This window comes from Nannospalax galili, unplaced genomic scaffold, assembly GCF_000622305.1.
Source record: "Nannospalax galili isolate Female #2095 unplaced genomic scaffold, S.galili_v1.0 scaffold753, whole genome shotgun sequence".
Taxonomy (NCBI): Eukaryota; Metazoa; Chordata; class Mammalia; order Rodentia; family Spalacidae; genus Nannospalax; species Nannospalax galili.
The window spans coordinates 265,862-282,059 of NW_008333775.1; the positions used below are offsets into that span (position 1 = coordinate 265,862).

Here is a 16,198-nt window from a genome sequence, read left to right on the forward strand (position 1 = left end):
TGGATAATCCCAGCCCTTGTGAGTTGCAAGCCAGCCTGGGCTCCATGAGACTCTATCTCAAAAAAAAAAAAAAAAAAAAAAAATTGGCTTTAGGGTATATCTGTATATCCTTTCTCTCTTTCCTACCTGTTACCAATTAGGTTTTATAAATCCCTGAGTCTTTGTTGAATTACCTTGTCAATCAATCTGTGCCCCATTTCTTTTAGCTTATGTTAATAAATTCTCTCTTTACTGCATTTTGTTCAAAATCAGAAAACCATTCATTATTGATGCTTTTAAGAAAACTGCCAGTCTTGTTGAAAGTAAACTTTATAAAGAACAAGACATTTAAATTCAGGCCTCCAAAAGCAACAAAACAACAAGAAAATTCATAACAAGAACTCTAACCATGATAAGGTTAAATTTTGAAATTCTATAATTGTATTTTAAATTTTCTGGATTAGCAACCAAATATCTACATGGGTTAATAGGAAAAAAGTTTGAAACCTCTGTTGTCCATTTAAAATTTTTTTTTGGTGTTTTTTTGAGACAGGATCTCCCTGTTACCCCAGCTGGCCTGGAATTCACTATGTAGACCAGGCTGGCCTGGTTCACTATGTAGACCAGGCTGGCCTCGAACTCAAAGAGATCTGCCTGCCTCTGCCTTCCAAGTGCTGGGATTAAAGGCATGTGCCACCATGCCCAGCCTAGTTTTCCATTTGATTTTATTTATTTATTATTTTTATTTTATGTGTATGGGTGTATTGCCTGCACCTGTGTTGTGCAATGCCCAAGGAGCTCAGAAAAAGGCATCTGATTCCCCTGGAAGTGGAGTTATGGATAGTTATTAGACACCACGCGGGTGCTGAGAATTGAACCCAGTCCTCTGAAAGAGCAGCCAGTGCTCTTAACCATTGAACCATCTCTCCAGCCCCCTTATTTGTTTATTTTTAACGTAAGGAGTTTTCTGGTTGGTTGATTAGTTGGCTAATTTGGTTTGGTTTTGGTTTTTTGAGACAGGATCTCATGTAAGCTAGGTTGGCCTGGAGCTCCCTATGTAGCCAAGAGTGACCTTCAACTCCTGATCTTCCTGCCTCCACCTCCCAAGTGCTGGGATTACAGGTGTGCTCCCCCTCACCTAACCTCTATTTTAAACAGATGAACATATTTTTACCAAAATAGAATGAAATTAAGAATGTCATCTATTCATGTGCAATGCCACCAGGATGCCCTTAGCTGTAGCCACTATAGCTCTGTGGCTCTCCCTAGAGCTTTGCTGTTGGGGACAGATGCTGGTCATTTATAAAACGAGAGAATGTCTGTGATTTTACACTCCCTAGATTTAATGAACCATAGATGTAAGTGTAGGGAGTTTTTTTGTTTGTTTGTTTGTTTGTTTGTTTGGTCTTTTTGAGACAGGGTCTCCCTATAGCCCCAGCTGTCCTGGAACTCACTATGTAGACCAGGCTGGCCTTGAACTCAACAGAGATCTGCCTGTGTCTGCCTCCCAAGTGCTGGGATTAAAGGCATGCACCACCATGCCTGGCAAGTGTAGGGAGTTTTATTTCTTTATTCTGTCCCAAAAAATGTTTGTTGGAGCCAGTAAGATGGCTCAGAGTGTTAAAGATGCTGGTAGCCTGAGCTTGATCCCTGGAACCCACATAACGTTGAAAAGAGAGAACTGAGAGAACGTTGTTGAAAAGACAGAACAAAGCTGTCCTCTTGAAGGCAGATATGCACCCTGACAGGCAGAGATAGAGAGAGTATAGATAAACAAGATGTCAAACTTTCACTTCTTCACCTAGGACAAAGACTTCGCATGTTTTATTTTTAACTCCAGCAGAACTCCCCTTTCCAGCTGATGTCCCAAACCTGCCCAAGGTCAGGTCATTCTGGTTCTTTCTCAGTTTGCATGACGCTGTGGACCTATCAGCTCCCTCTTCTTTAAGTGGACTAATCTGAAATGTGAGGAAGGGACCTGCCTTATACCACCAAAACATTTAAAAGGCCCGATCCCTCCCAGGAGACTTGGATTTCTCTTTCCAAGACCCCTCCTCACTTATGAGGAGTCTGTTTCTCTGTGTATTTGTTTTTTTACTTTTAATAAAGTTTGTTGCCTACTATGTCTGAGATTCTTTCTGCCTTTTAAGTCTTTAATTGGCAGAAAAAATAAACCCAGTCAAGACCCCCAGACAGCGGCATTTTGGGGGGCTTGTCTGCTTTTATTTCTGTCCCACCCGCCCTGTGCTGTCTACCCTTGCTTTTGCTTTCATCTTTCAGTCATATTAACATACAGAGGCTAAGAAAAAAGAACAGGTTTATTCTACCACTTCCTGGGTTCTTTTAAATATTTGGGGTTTTTTTTTCTGTGTTTACTGTGTTCTAGATTACAGGAACGTAAATCAAATTTATAAGTGGTGAATTACAAAGAGGCTTTCCCAATCCAGATAGCCCTCTTTAGACAAAAAATTCACCAAGAGTGCTTATCGTGCTTGCTCACTATCTAGATTAAGAAATGTCATATGGAGGCTGGAGAGATGGCTCAGCAGTTAAGAATACTGGCTACTCTCCCAGAGGACACAGTGTCAGTGCCCTGTACCCACAGGATAGCTGTAAAGCAGCTGAGTTCTTTTTCTCTTCTCTGAACCTTCAAAACCTTTTACTATCTTCAGTTTTACAAAAAAAAAAGTCTTCTTTAAATTTTCATTTTATGTGTATTAGTGTTTTCCTGCATGTATGTAAGTGCACCATGTGTGTGCAATGTCCACAGATGCCAGAAGAGGGCATCAGATCCCCTGGCACTGGAGTTATAGATGGTTGTTAGCCACCATGTGGGTGCTAGGAACCAAACCCAGATCCTCTGCAAGAACAGCCATCACTCCATCACCCCCCCACTGCTTTTTTATTGAGACAAGGTCTCACTATATAGCCCAGGTTGACCTGGCTCTCATCATCCAGCCTATTGGTGTTATAGTAATGTGCTACCACATCCAGCTTAAGGTCTCTTATCTAAGTCATGCTACTAACTGAAGCAAATCCTCCCAGTTGTATACCAAACCAGATCTTTTCTTCCCTGACCATCATTTCAACACGTCTCTGTTACTTGTGCTGAGTCCCCAGCACAGTAAATGAATAAAAGATCTAACACCTTATTCCATAACTGGGAAACATCAGAACATCTGAAACAAATGATTCTAAAAGTTCCCATAGAATGGAGATAAAATTGCTCACACACAATTAAAAAGCAGAATGGTATTAAGGTTCTTAATGGCTCTTTCAGGAAAGAGTAGCAATGTCATCCACATTCCAGAGATTATTTTCAACCCTAGAATTAAAATCAGCCAATCTATAAGAATAGAGACCTTTTCAGACAGGCAAAGACTTAGAAAGTGGTAAGGCCATATGCTCCAGGAAACAGGATCAGATAGCAGGAAAGAGATGAAGAGAAGTCCCAGGAAATTGAGCAGCAGACCTAGAGACTATCAGCCACACTGAAAAAGGATGCCCCTGGTAGCAGTCTCCAAGGGCAGCAGGTGAAATGGAATCACCTGTTTACAGTGGATTTAACTACCTGGAAAATACTACTGGCAATGTTCTGATAGATATAAAAGAACAAATGAAAAACAAAGGCGGTAAATAGAAACCTTGCTGAACCAGACACGGTATTGCATGCCTGTAATCTCAGTTCTCTGGAAGTGAAGGATCAAGAGTTTGAGCACAAGTACTGGAGAGATGGCTCAGTAGTTAAAGAGCACTAACTGCTCTTCCAGAGGCCCTGGGTTCAGTTCTTAGTACCCACACGACAGCTGTTCGTAACTTTCAGGGGATCAAACACCCTCTTCTGACCTCCTGGGGCATGGCAGGCACTGACATATGTGCAGGCAAAATACTCATACATGGGGCTGGAGAGATGACTCGGCAGTTGAGAGCACTGGATGCTCTTCCAGAGGACCTGGGTTCAAATCCCAATGCCTAACAACCATCCACAACTCCAGTTCCTGGGGTTGCGACGTCATCTTCTGACCTCTGTGGGCATTGTACAACACAAGTGCACCTACCTACATGCAGGTAATACACTCATACATATAAAATAAAATCTTTTAAAAGAAATTTTAAAAACACTCATACACATAAGTTGCAAAAGAAACAACTTTTTTAAAGGTGTTTGAGCTCAGCCTGGGCTACATAGTGAGACATTTGTCACAAAATAAAATAATGCCTTTGCAGGCGAAGGATGTAGCTCAGGGGCAGAGCCCTTGCCTGACATGATCGAAAATCATCCAAAAACTGCAATTAAAAAAGCAATGCAATGGTGTCAGCAAGATGGTTCAGTAGGTAGAGGTGCATGCTACCAAACCTGAGTTTGGTAAGAGAGAACCCATTCCTACAAGTTGTCCTCTGACCACCACACAAGCACCATGACATATATACACATGATGATGATGATGATGATGATGATGATGATGATGAATGTAATTTTTTAAAAAGTTAAAGCAATGTGGGGCTGGAGAGATGGCTCAGTGGTTAAGAGCATTGGTTGTTCTTGAAGAGGACCTGGGTTCAATTCCCAGCATTCATATCGCAGCTAACAACCATCTATAAGTCCAGTTCTAGGGGATCTGATGCCCTGTTCTGACCTCTGTAGGCATTGTACTACACCAGTACACTTGCAAGTATGCAGGCAATACACTTATACACATAAAATAAAATTAAAAAATGAATTTTTTTAAATGTAAAGCAATGCAATTAAAATCCAAGGAAAGAAAAAAAATGCTACTATAGCCAGGGGTGGTAGCACATGCCTTTAATCCCAGCACTCAGGAGGCAGAGATAGAAGGATCTCTGTGAGTTCCAGACCAGCCTGGTCTACACAGTGAGTCCAGGCCAGCCAGGGCTACATACCGAATCTCTGTCCCAAAAAAACCAAAAAAAGTGAATAAACAATAATCAATATTCATACACTTAATGTAAATATAATTAATATGAAATGTGATAAAATTATACTAGAAATATGAATACAAAGAAAATGAGCAAAAAATGTGAAAATATTAATTTTTTATTTCCCATACCAGTAAGTAAATCAAGAATGTCTAAAATTGGGCTTGGTGTGGTAGCATATGCCTTTGATCACAGCACTCAGGGGGCAGAGACAAGTGGATCTCTATGAGTTCAAGGACATCCTGGTCTACATATGAGTTCTGGGCCAGCCAAAGCTACATAGTGAGACCCTGTCTCAAAAAGAAAAACGTCTAAAATTGATAAATCAAGAAATATAGTATATTATAGCTGGATGTGGTGGCACATCCCTGTAATCCTAGAACTCCAGGGTGGAGGCTAAAGAACTACAAGTTTAAGGCCAGTGTGGGCTACATAGTGAGAACCTGCCTGGGCAGTTGGGAAAGAAAAGAAGACAATGAAAAAAGGAAGGAAGGGACTGAGAAGAGAGACCAGAAGAAATAGCTAAAAGTAGAGAGTATTGGCCTGTGATGGGCAGTGGGAAGGGGGAGATGAAGGTGATGGGATTGCTGGGGGTTTTTTGTTTTTGTTTTTTGAGTTTTTTTTTTTTTTTTTGGTTCTGGGTGTTAAATCCCCCCTGTAACCAGCTGCCCTGGAACTCACTACCAGGCTGGCCTTGAACCCACAGAGATCCACCTGCCTCTGCTTCCCGAGTGCTGGGATTATAGGCGTGCGCCACCATGTCCAGCTGGGATTACTGGTTTTCATTCCAAACTTTTGAATTCGATTTGATTTGGTGGTGGTGGTGGTGGTGGTGGTGTGTGTGTGAGTCCAGGTACTTTCATGCCATGGAGCATATGTGGAGATAAGAAGATAACTTTCAGGAGTCAGTTCTCTCCTTCTACTGTGGATTCTGGAGATCAAACTCAGGTCATCAGACTTGCCTGGCCAGCGTTTCACCTGCCAAGGCATTACACTGAACAGGCTTTTGAATATTAATTGACTTTTTTAAAATATATATATATTTTTTTAGAAGAAGCATTTCATTACAGCTTTAACATACTCAATAACAATTTTCAGAGCAAAGATACATCTCTTTCAAAAGTGGCTATAAAATTTTTAGGTTATTAATTGACTTTTAAAATGTGTGAGCATGTTATTCTGATCTAAAAATCAAAAATCATAAGCCAGGTACATGCCTTTAGTCCCAGCACTCAGGAGGCAGAGGCAGGCAGACCCCTGTGAGTTCAAGGCCAGCTTGGTCAACATAGTGAGCTCCAGGCCAGCTGGAGCTACAAGGAGACTTCATCTCAAAAACACCAAAAAAAATTAAATAATTTCTTTTTTTAAAAGGAAGAAATAGGCTGGGCATGGTAGCACATGCCTTTAATCCCAGCACTCGGGAGGCAGAGGCAGGAGGATCTCTGTGAGTTCAAGGCCAGTCTGGTCTACATAGTGAGTGAAAAAAAAAAGGAAGAAATAGAAATATATTGGAAAAATAACAGCTGTTAAAAAGGAAAGATAAAAAAACCTAATATGTATCATAGATAACATAACACAGACCCATTTCCAAAAAAGAACAAGCAAACTTACTCTTCTTCAACAATCCTTGAATAAGAGTTAATCACAAAACTACTGATATGTATATATAAAGAAATGACATCAAAACAGATTAACTTGTTTTTACATGGCTCTTTAATAGGGAAAAAGAAAAGAATGGTACACTATAGAAATAGTCTCCGGAAAATATGATTATAATAGTTTACTTACAGTAGTAAACTGTATACCCAGAAAGTGAACATCTTTGCTAAGATCAAGGCAAGCAGAACATTATGAGTCCAAGGCCAGCCTGGTCTAAATAGCAAGGGCTCTGTAGCCCAACCAAGGCTACAAAGTGAGACCCTCTCTAAAATAAGAAAAAGGAAAGAAAGAATGTCTGATAAATGAGTTTAGGCAAGAAAGCTTATTGTCAGAGGCAGCCTGGGTTCAAATAACAATCACCCAGACACAAACGATTTCAGACTTGTGTTCTTCATTCCAAGAGCCACTGAATCAGCTTTCTTCAGACTGCCTAGGCTGGCTTGAGCCTGGATTTGGTCACTATGTAGTCTACCAATGATGTAGGCAAATAAGATAGAGGGATGAAGAAAAGCAGAGCATCCCAGCCAGCTGGGTATTGGGTGCACGGATGCACAGAGGTCAGGGCATGTTCCATGCAGTCAGTCACCAGGCTCAGGTTTGCACTGCACTTAGCCCTTTTTCCAAGGTGCTGCACACTGTACCAGAGAGTGAGGACAGTCAGCAATCTCATTCCTTATGCTGCAGTTTTAATATTTTGTTACATGCAGTCACAGAAGTCTATCTATGAGGTCCAAGACTCTAGTACAGACCTATGATTCCCAATATGATAACCACTAGATCATACATGAAAATTGAACTTTCACTTTTATTTCATTCTAATAAATTTTATTTTTAAAATTCAGCTCCATGACTGAAACAACATAAGGATTTGAATCTCCTTTTTAAACTGGAAATTTTTAATTCATTATTATTTGTGTGTGTGTGCACACACGCGCACACACACAATGTATGTGTGCACTTGCCACAATGCATATGTTGAAGTCAGCAGACAACTAGTGGGAGTTGATTCTCTCCTACCATATGGGTCCTGGGAACTGAATGCAGGTCGTCAGATTTGATGGTAAGCTCCTTTACCTGCTGAGCCATCTTGGTAGGCTTGCCTACTAGAAAATTTAAAACTACATGTGAGGCTCTCATTATACTTCCATTGGTCAGCACTGATCTAGATTATTCTGGTGCGTGCACAAAGATACAAACCATATCACATAGCTGTTTCAAGTTATGAGGTATATACATCCCATCTTTTATGTATAATCTTTCCAAAGTCAATTCTGAAGTCAATAGAAATTTCCAAAGTCAAAAGAAATCAGCAGGATTTCTATTGTCAAACCATCCACAAAGCGAAACGTGCTCTCATAGTGAACGGAATTCCAGTGAAAGAGAGCCTACAACAATGGCCAGCTATCTGTTATGATGGGAACTCTAGTTCCCTAATTGCCAATGATTCTAAGAAGGTCAGGCACTGTGTAAATGGCCTTTCCTTAATCCAACTTCTATCCCCTCAGCTCATAGGAACCTCAGAGGCCTATTGCACCCAGAAGAAAGGGCTCTGGGTCTAGAATTCTTTGCCTGCTCATTCCCCTTCTCCTTTCCTCTGGAAAGCAGTATTACCCAAATCCAGAAATAGGGCTGCTGTTATCTACCACAAAGCTTTATAATGCAATGCAAAGCTTTATAATGAACAACTCCCTTCAGCCTTGTCAGGTTGCTGACTGTCAGGTTGCTAATGTCTCTATGTGAAGAAAAAGTATTCTTACCCCAGGAAAGTGCATCTCACATCAGTATGTATCACTTGCTTCTACTAAGAGGATTGCCTTGCTCAGCCCACACCACCTGCATGCAACACATGCATACTCGAGCATACACACCACATACTCAGACACACAAATTTACAATCATCAGAGTGTGTTCTTACTTGAAACTGAATAATCTCACTCTGATAAGGCTTCTGTGGCCTATCCATGAGAGGTCCAGCCCTCAGCAATAGTCAATAGGCCTTGCAAACCTGGTCCTCACCCGCCAACCACTCCTTACCTACAACTTCCCTCCTATCTCAGTAAGAAACAGTTTGTTGTCAGGCCCTCTGTTACCACAAGAGTAGGCAATACTAAAGACTTCATTTTAATAAAGAAGTTATCTCATACCAGTCCTGCCAAACTAACTGCCAAACTATCAAGGGAATCCTATCCTCAAGATCCAAGGGCTCCATATGTCCAAGCAAGTAACACCTCCTGATACTCAAGTGGACAGATCTGCAAATGATAGGGCAGAGCAGGAAAATCCAAGGCCTTCGATTGCCTAAAGCCCTTTCCCCAACTGCCACCACCATAAGGAAGCCAACCATGAAGGCCCTCCTGTCCTAAAAAAGAATTTGTTTTAGGAGCTTTGCTCACAGACCTTCTTTTCTTACACGAGGTATTCTAGTTAGCTTTCTGTTGTTGTGATAAAACACTGACCAAAAAGCAACTTGGGAAGGGTTTATTTCATCAAGGGAAGCCAAGGCAGGATTAAAGCAGTAACCATGGAAAAATGCTACTTACTGACTTGCTCAGCTACTTATACAGCCCAGGCCTACCTGCCCAGGGATGGCACCACCCACTGTGAGCTGAGCAAGCCTATTATCAATTTACAATTAAGAAAATGACTCACAGACATGCCCACAGGCCAGCCTGATGGAAGAAATTCCTCAACGGAAGGTCCTTCTTCCCAGGTGACTCTAATTTTGTGTCAGGTTGATAAAAACTTAACTAGCACACAAGGGCACCCATTATCTCTATCAAAGGAAAACAGCTGTGGCTGAGGAGACCTCTTAGTAGATAAAGTGCTTGTTGTGCATTGAGTTCAGATCCCCAACACACATGCAAAAAGCCAGGCTTGGCAGCATGCATCTGTAACCTAGTGTTGGCGGAATGGAGAAGGCAGATCCCAGGGACTTGCTGGCCAGGCAATCTAGCTGAAAAAATTCACTGAGAGAACCCCATCTTAAAAAATAAGGCAGGGAGCAACAGAAAGACACCCAACGTCCACCTCTGGTCTCCACATGTGCACACATGGACAAGCCCATCTGCATCCACATGCATACCTACAAACACATACACACACACACAGAGTCATCAAAAAACTGCTGTCTGTAGGATTCCTTAAGATGCGGAGGAGTTTCTTCCCAGAGTTTCTTGCTTTTCTCCATAATTGCCTGCGTATCTGTCATTGCTGTTCTGAAACTGCCAGGCTCAATTATGCTGACTTTCACTCCAAAATCTTGAATCTCATGCCTGAAACAAAACTCCTTAGGTTAACTCCTTTGATAAAAAGACAGTGCTATTTCAATGTTCTCAGAGAGGAAACAGCATAATACAAAAAAGATAATTTTTTTAAAAAACTGCTTATTTCAAAGGCTATAAAAACAGAGAAGGATAGGCTGAAGGAATGGCTCATCGGTGATTAAGAACCAGATTCAAATCCCAGTACCTACATCCCAGGACCCATAGCCAGTTCCATAACTCCAGTTCCAGGGACTCGGATGCTCTCTTCTGTCTTCTGCAAGTACTGCATGATGCAGGTACACTTACATGCAGGCATAATACACATAAAATAAAAATAAATGAATAAGAATAACATTTTTTTTAAAAAGTAGCTGGACATGGTGTCACATGCCTTTAATCCCAGCGCTGGAGAGGCAGAAGCAGGCAGATATCTGTGAGTTTGAGGCCAGCCTGGTCTACATAGCAAGTCCAGGCTAGCTGGGGCTACAGAGAGACTGTGTCTCTAAAAAGACCAAAAATAAAATAAAAATAGACAAGAAAAACATAACAATTTAAATATTTCTAAATCTAAGTTGAAGGTGGTGGCGCCCACAGTTGATTGCACTAGGGTACGTATTTGACTGAAGGAGAACCACTCTTGGGTCTGGACGGTGGCTCTGTTATTACCTATATGAAACAGGCAAACACCTAAACTCCTCATTGTTGTTTCCTTAGATGTACAATGTAGATGAAAGTAATACCTTCTCACTGGGTTGCCATGAAAATTAAATGACTTGGGAGTTGGCAGCAAGTCCAGTGATGGAGTGTTTACCTAAGTATGTGAGGGCCCTGGATTTAAACCCCAGGAACACAATAAAAGAAGTGATTGAATAGAGGTAAAGTACTTACAATAATGCATGATTATTATTTGATTATTACACAAAATTGTGCTGGCACTGGCACATGAAAAATATGAATTCAGGACTGAGGATGTTGCTTAGTGGTCAAATTATTGTCTAGTGTACACAGGCCCTGGGTTCAATCCCCCCCTAAAAAATAATTCAACCAACAGGAATCCCCCAAGGGATTAAAACATAAGGGGATTATGAAGAAAAGGAAGCCGATTCTGGAGCAATGCAAACCTGAAATAGTGTATGAACACTAGATGGAGGCAAGCCCTTGGGGTCCATGGACGTTGAAGTTATAAGGAAGTAAATAAGCTATGGGGTAAAGAAAAAAGAGTAAAAGGAAGGAAAATTGGAACTAGTGAGAAAGAGAGTTACAAGCTTTCAGGAAGAAAAAGAAAGTCATTCTCTCCTCAGAAACAAAATTTCATAAAGGATAAATCTTGAAAATTCAAGTGTGATATAGTTAGTAGAAGACAAAGACCTCGGGTCAAAACAGTTCTGCCAAATCTTGACTGTGGTAGGTGATGATACTTTTAAATTTGAGCCTCAGATTCTATGCACTAGTTATAATATCTTTGTGTCTAGATTTTTGAACTGGGCATGTAGTACACACATGTTCCATCACTTGGGAGGTAGAAGAAAGAAGATTAGTTCTCAAGGCCAGTCTCGACTACATGACAGCAAGTTGGAGGCCAACCTGGGTTATATGAGAACCTGTGTCAAACAAACAAAAAGGACTTTGGGAGCCAGTCATGATGGTTTATGCTAGTAATCTCAGCATGCAGGAGGCCAAGACAGGATTACCTCAAGTTTGAAGCCAGCAAGGGCTATTTAGTGAGATCCAGGCCAGACTAGGTTAGAGAGTGGGAACCTATCTCAAACAACAGCAACAACAACAACAACAACAAAAAAAAAAATACCAGAAGTGACGAAGTGAGACAGGCGAAAAACACAGCGTACCACGTGTCTACAGCAGTGCAGTGTTCAGGACTTTTTAATTTTACCCTAATAGAGTTACCTTAGTATATCTGAAAATGCTTCAACTCCATACTTGGAGCAACTAGAATCCTCCTAAGAAAGCAATTCTTCCCACAACACTGGAGACATTGACAATCCTCCCCTGGGCTCTTCTTACCAGGGGAAGCATGCTCAGCATCACCTGGACCAAACCAATGAGGTTCATTTGAAGGATATTTATGAGGTCCTCAGGTTTCTGCCACTCAATGTAGACAAGTGGTTGGAAAACGCCTGCATTACTGACCAAACCCCAGAGTCCTAAAACAATAAAATTAAATCGAGTTGGATTTCAGACAAAAATAACAACTGTTTACCTTGAACAATTTCCCTGCTGATAAGAACTAAAAATGCTAGAGATAACAAAAAAATAAATCTGAGACAAAACCTCACTCCATACCCCAGGTTGACCTGAAACTAATGATCCTCCTGTTTCAACCTCCCAAGTGCTGGGATTACAAATGTGAACCACCATGTCTGGCTATACAGGAAATATATATATTTAATACTCTTATGTGTATCTATCAGGGGAAAGTTGTTCTTAAGTCAGACCAAAAACTAAGGAATGAAAGAATTCTGAGAAGATTTAAGAGAATTTGTTAGCCACTGTGAACTTGAAGTTAGTAGAGTGGGAGGGAGGGGGATTGATTTTGCCCCAACATATTCTGGACTCTAAATTCTAAGGAATGTATTCAGTCAGGAAGAAAGGAATTTTAAATGGAAGATTCCAGGAAGAATAATGAAGCAGGCATGGTATCACATGCCTGTAATCCCAACATTTAGGCAGCACAGGCAGGAAAACTGCTGTGAGTCTGAGGCCACCCTGGTCCACATAGAAGTTTTAAGCTAGTTGGAGCTACGTAGTGAGACTCAGTCTCATAAAACCAATAAGAAGAAGAAGGAAAGAAAAAATTCTGGTTGGAGACATGGCTTGGTGGATAAAGCACTTGCCAAGAAAGCCTGACAACCTGAGTTCAATCCCTGCAACCCATGTAAAGATAGAAGGAGACAACTCCATAAAGTAATCTTCTGATTACTTCATGATTACACCATGGCATTCACATGCCCAAACACATATCACACATAATAATAATAATAATAAAAATTTAAGAATAGAAGAAAAATTTATGCTTAATAAATGAAATGAGTTAAATTTTCTAGAAGAACCACTAAAGAAATAGGAATAATATATATTATTCTAAACATAGGGGAGGAAAACAGAACAAAAAATTCAGTCTGGGAAACCAAGTATGGTAGCGCAGCCTATAACTGCAACACTCAGGGGTGGCGGGGGTGGAAACAGAAGGATCTAGAGTTCAAGGTGATCCTTTGATACACAGCCAGGTTGAAGCCAGCCTGGGTTGCATGAGATTCAGTCAATGAGGGTATAGAGCATGTTCTTAGCATGTGCAAGGCCCCAGGTTTAATCTCCAGCACCAAGAACTGGAAAAAAAAATCAATTCAAAACAGGAAAGGGGAAACAGGGGAAAAAAAATAAAAAGAACAAAACAAGGGCCAGAGAGATAGGTCAGCTGGTAAAGGTGCTTGCTGCCCAAAGATACAAGCCTAACAACCTGAGTTTAATCCTTGGAATCCAAATAAAAGTAGAAGAGAACCAACTCCACAAAGTTGTCCTCTGACCAGCACACACGAGCCTCTACCTACACACACAAACACACACACACACACTGTGCTATCTAGTTTTAATTGCCAACTTGAATCACCTAGGAAGAGAGTCTCAATAAGGGATTGTCTATATTAAGTTGGCCTGTGGGCATGTCTGTGGAAGAATATTTGAATTGCCTTAATTAATGCAGGAATACCTAGACTGAAAGTGGGTGGCACTATTACCTGATTTGGGGGGTCTGGATTGTATAAGAATAGAGAAAGCTCCTACACCTCGGCCAGTTGTGACCTTCTGTGTGTATTGTACTCTTGTATGTGGAAATTTTGCTCTGTGAGTCTTCTCTGGGTAGAGGTTCTGCTGCAGATGTGTCACTTAGGGCTGGACATCTCTCAGACACATAGTCTCTGTGTGTGACCAGTTGTGAAACTCTGTAATAGTCTCTATCTCTTGCAAAAAAAAAGCTTATTTGTGGGCCATGGTGGTGCACGCCTTTAGTCTCAGCACTCTGGATGCAGAGGCAGGCAGACCTCTATGAGTTCAAGGCCACCCTGGTCTACATAGTGAGTTCCAGGCCAGCTGAGGCTACAGGGAGACCCTGTCTCAAAAAAGTCCAAAAGAAAAAATTTTTAAAAAGCTTATTTGAGGTCTGGAGAGATGACTCAGTGGTTAAGAGCACTGACTGTTCTTCCACAGGCCCTGAGTTAGGTTCCCAGCACCCACATGGTGGCTAACAGTCTGTTTCCTGCTGTCTGTCAGCCAACGTTGCCCTCCCTCCAACCTATAGCCCAAATAGTTCACCTGCTGTAGGCAGATCTGGGCTTTCTTTGCTGAGGCCCGGTATCCAAGTTCCCCCAGTCTCAGTAGGAGAGCCTCCGTACCTTGCAGACAGCCAGCTTCTGTCTCAGCTGCTAAGAGGAGGTCATCCACATATTGAAGAAGCATAATCTGTGGGTTTCTTACCCGAAAATCAGCCAAATCACGGTGTAGAGCTTCATCAAACAGAGTGGGGGAGTTCTTGAATCCTTGGGGAAGCCACGTCCAGGTTAGTTGTCCCGATATTCCAGCTTCAGGGTCCTTCCATTCAAAGGCAAAGATGGGCTGGCTAACTGGGCTCAGCCTTAGGCAGAAGAACGCATCCTTCAGGTCAAGTACAGTATACCACCTATGACTAGGAGGTAAAGAACTCAGAAGATTATAGGGATTAGGAACAGTGGGATGGATGTCTTTTATCCTCCGATTGACTTCTCTTAAGTCTTGAACTGGTCTATAATCATCTGTCCCTGTCTTTTTTTACGGGGAGTAGCGGGGTGTTCCAAGGGGATTGGCAAGGGTGAAGTATGCCCATTTGTAAAAGTCTTTGGATGTGGGGCCTGATTTCCTTTCGGGCCTCTTTGTTCATAGGGTATTGTTTGATTGAAACCGGAGTTGCAGATGGTTTTAGTGTAACCACTATTGGAGGCTGGTTGTATGCTAGTCCTGGGCCTCCTGTCTTGGCCCATGCCGAGGGGGTTTTACTTAGCCAATCAGATATACCAGATATCCTGCTATTGGTCCCTCATATAACCGATGTTTATCTTTTAGCCGCAAGGTTAATACCTGTAGTGGAGCTCCATCTTTTCCTTTTACAGTAGCTCCCTTTGTAGTGAAATGGATGTGGCTTCTTTGGGCATTCTCGAGCCCAATGTCCTCTCTCCTTGCAGTAAGCACATTGATCTTTGTCCACTCGAGGTCTTCTTTTATCTCCCAGGTCTCTACCTGGTCCTGTTCCCTGAACTACTGTGGCCAAAATTTGACTCAACTCTTTGTTTCTCTTTTTCTCTCTCTTATCTTTTCTGGCTTCCTGTTCTTTTCTAATTCTGTCCTCTCTTTCCTCTGAGGTCTCTCGCTTATTGTAGATTTTCTCAGCTTCTCTTACTAAGTCCTGTAAAGAGTACCCCTGAAGGCCCTCCAGCCTTTGGAGCTTACCACGGATATCAGGAGCTGATTGTCCTATAAAGGCCATAATAAGATCCGCCTGACGCTCCTGGGCTGTGGGGTCAAAAGGGGTATACATCCGATATCCCTCTATCAGACATTCTAAAAATCCTGCGGGAGTTTCATTTTCTCCCTGGGTTATAGCATGTACCTTTGCCAAATTGGTTGGGTGCCTTCCGGCCCCTTTGAGGCCCGCTAACAGAGTCTGGCGATAAAGATGGAGACGCTCCCTACTGGCCACGGTTTCAGGGTCCCAGTTGGGTCTGGTCAGAGGAAATCCTGTGTCTATTTCATTTGGGAGCAGAGTGGGTCTCCCATCCTGCCCGGGGACATTTTTCCGGGCCTCCAGGATGACTCGCTGTCTTTCTTCTGTGGTTAGAAGGGCCTGGAGGAGTTGCTGACAATCCTCCCAGGTGGGTTAGTGGGTGAGGAGAATAGACTCTATTAAAACAGTTTGAGCTTGAGGATCCTGAGAAAAAGAGGGGTTATGAGTCTTCTAATTATACAAGTTAGAGGCTGAAATAGGCCAGTACTGGATCTGATCTCCTATAGTTCGGAGGGGAAAAACCTGGGCAGTCCAGGTTCCATCAGAGGGGCCCCCCATCCCTCCTTAAGCGGAGTCTGTTAAAGGAGGGGGTTTGTCAGGTTTATCAAGGAGGGTTAGGGAAGCTTGGTCCTCAGGGAGGACTGGCTTTTGCTTCTTCTTCTCAGGGGCAGACTGAAGGGGCAGGAGGGAAGAAGTAAGACTCAGGGGAGCAGAAGGGACAGGAGGCCCCTGGTCAGTCTCTTCAGTTCCCCTAGGAGGTAGGAACAGCTGTGCCCAAGATGTGGCGTTCCGGGCCAAGTCTTCCCAGGTG

The 16,198-nt window shown here is 42.2% G+C and overlaps 1 protein-coding gene across 1 annotated transcript in view; it reads right to left on the reverse strand.

Moving 5' to 3' along the window:
- Window positions 1-7,006: 7,006 nt before the first annotated feature.
- The window catches only part of LOC103730224 (17-beta-hydroxysteroid dehydrogenase type 6), a 13,837-nt gene continuing 4,645 nt past the window's right edge, over window positions 7,007-16,198 (reverse strand). Inside the window, 5 exon segments of the mRNA XM_017796964.1 lie at window positions 7,007-7,204; window positions 9,677-9,848; window positions 11,745-11,789; window positions 11,791-12,001; window positions 12,058-12,093. Of these exon segments, the coding sequence (XP_017652453.1) occupies window positions 7,007-7,204; window positions 9,677-9,848; window positions 11,745-11,789; window positions 11,791-12,001; window positions 12,058-12,093 (662 nt within the window).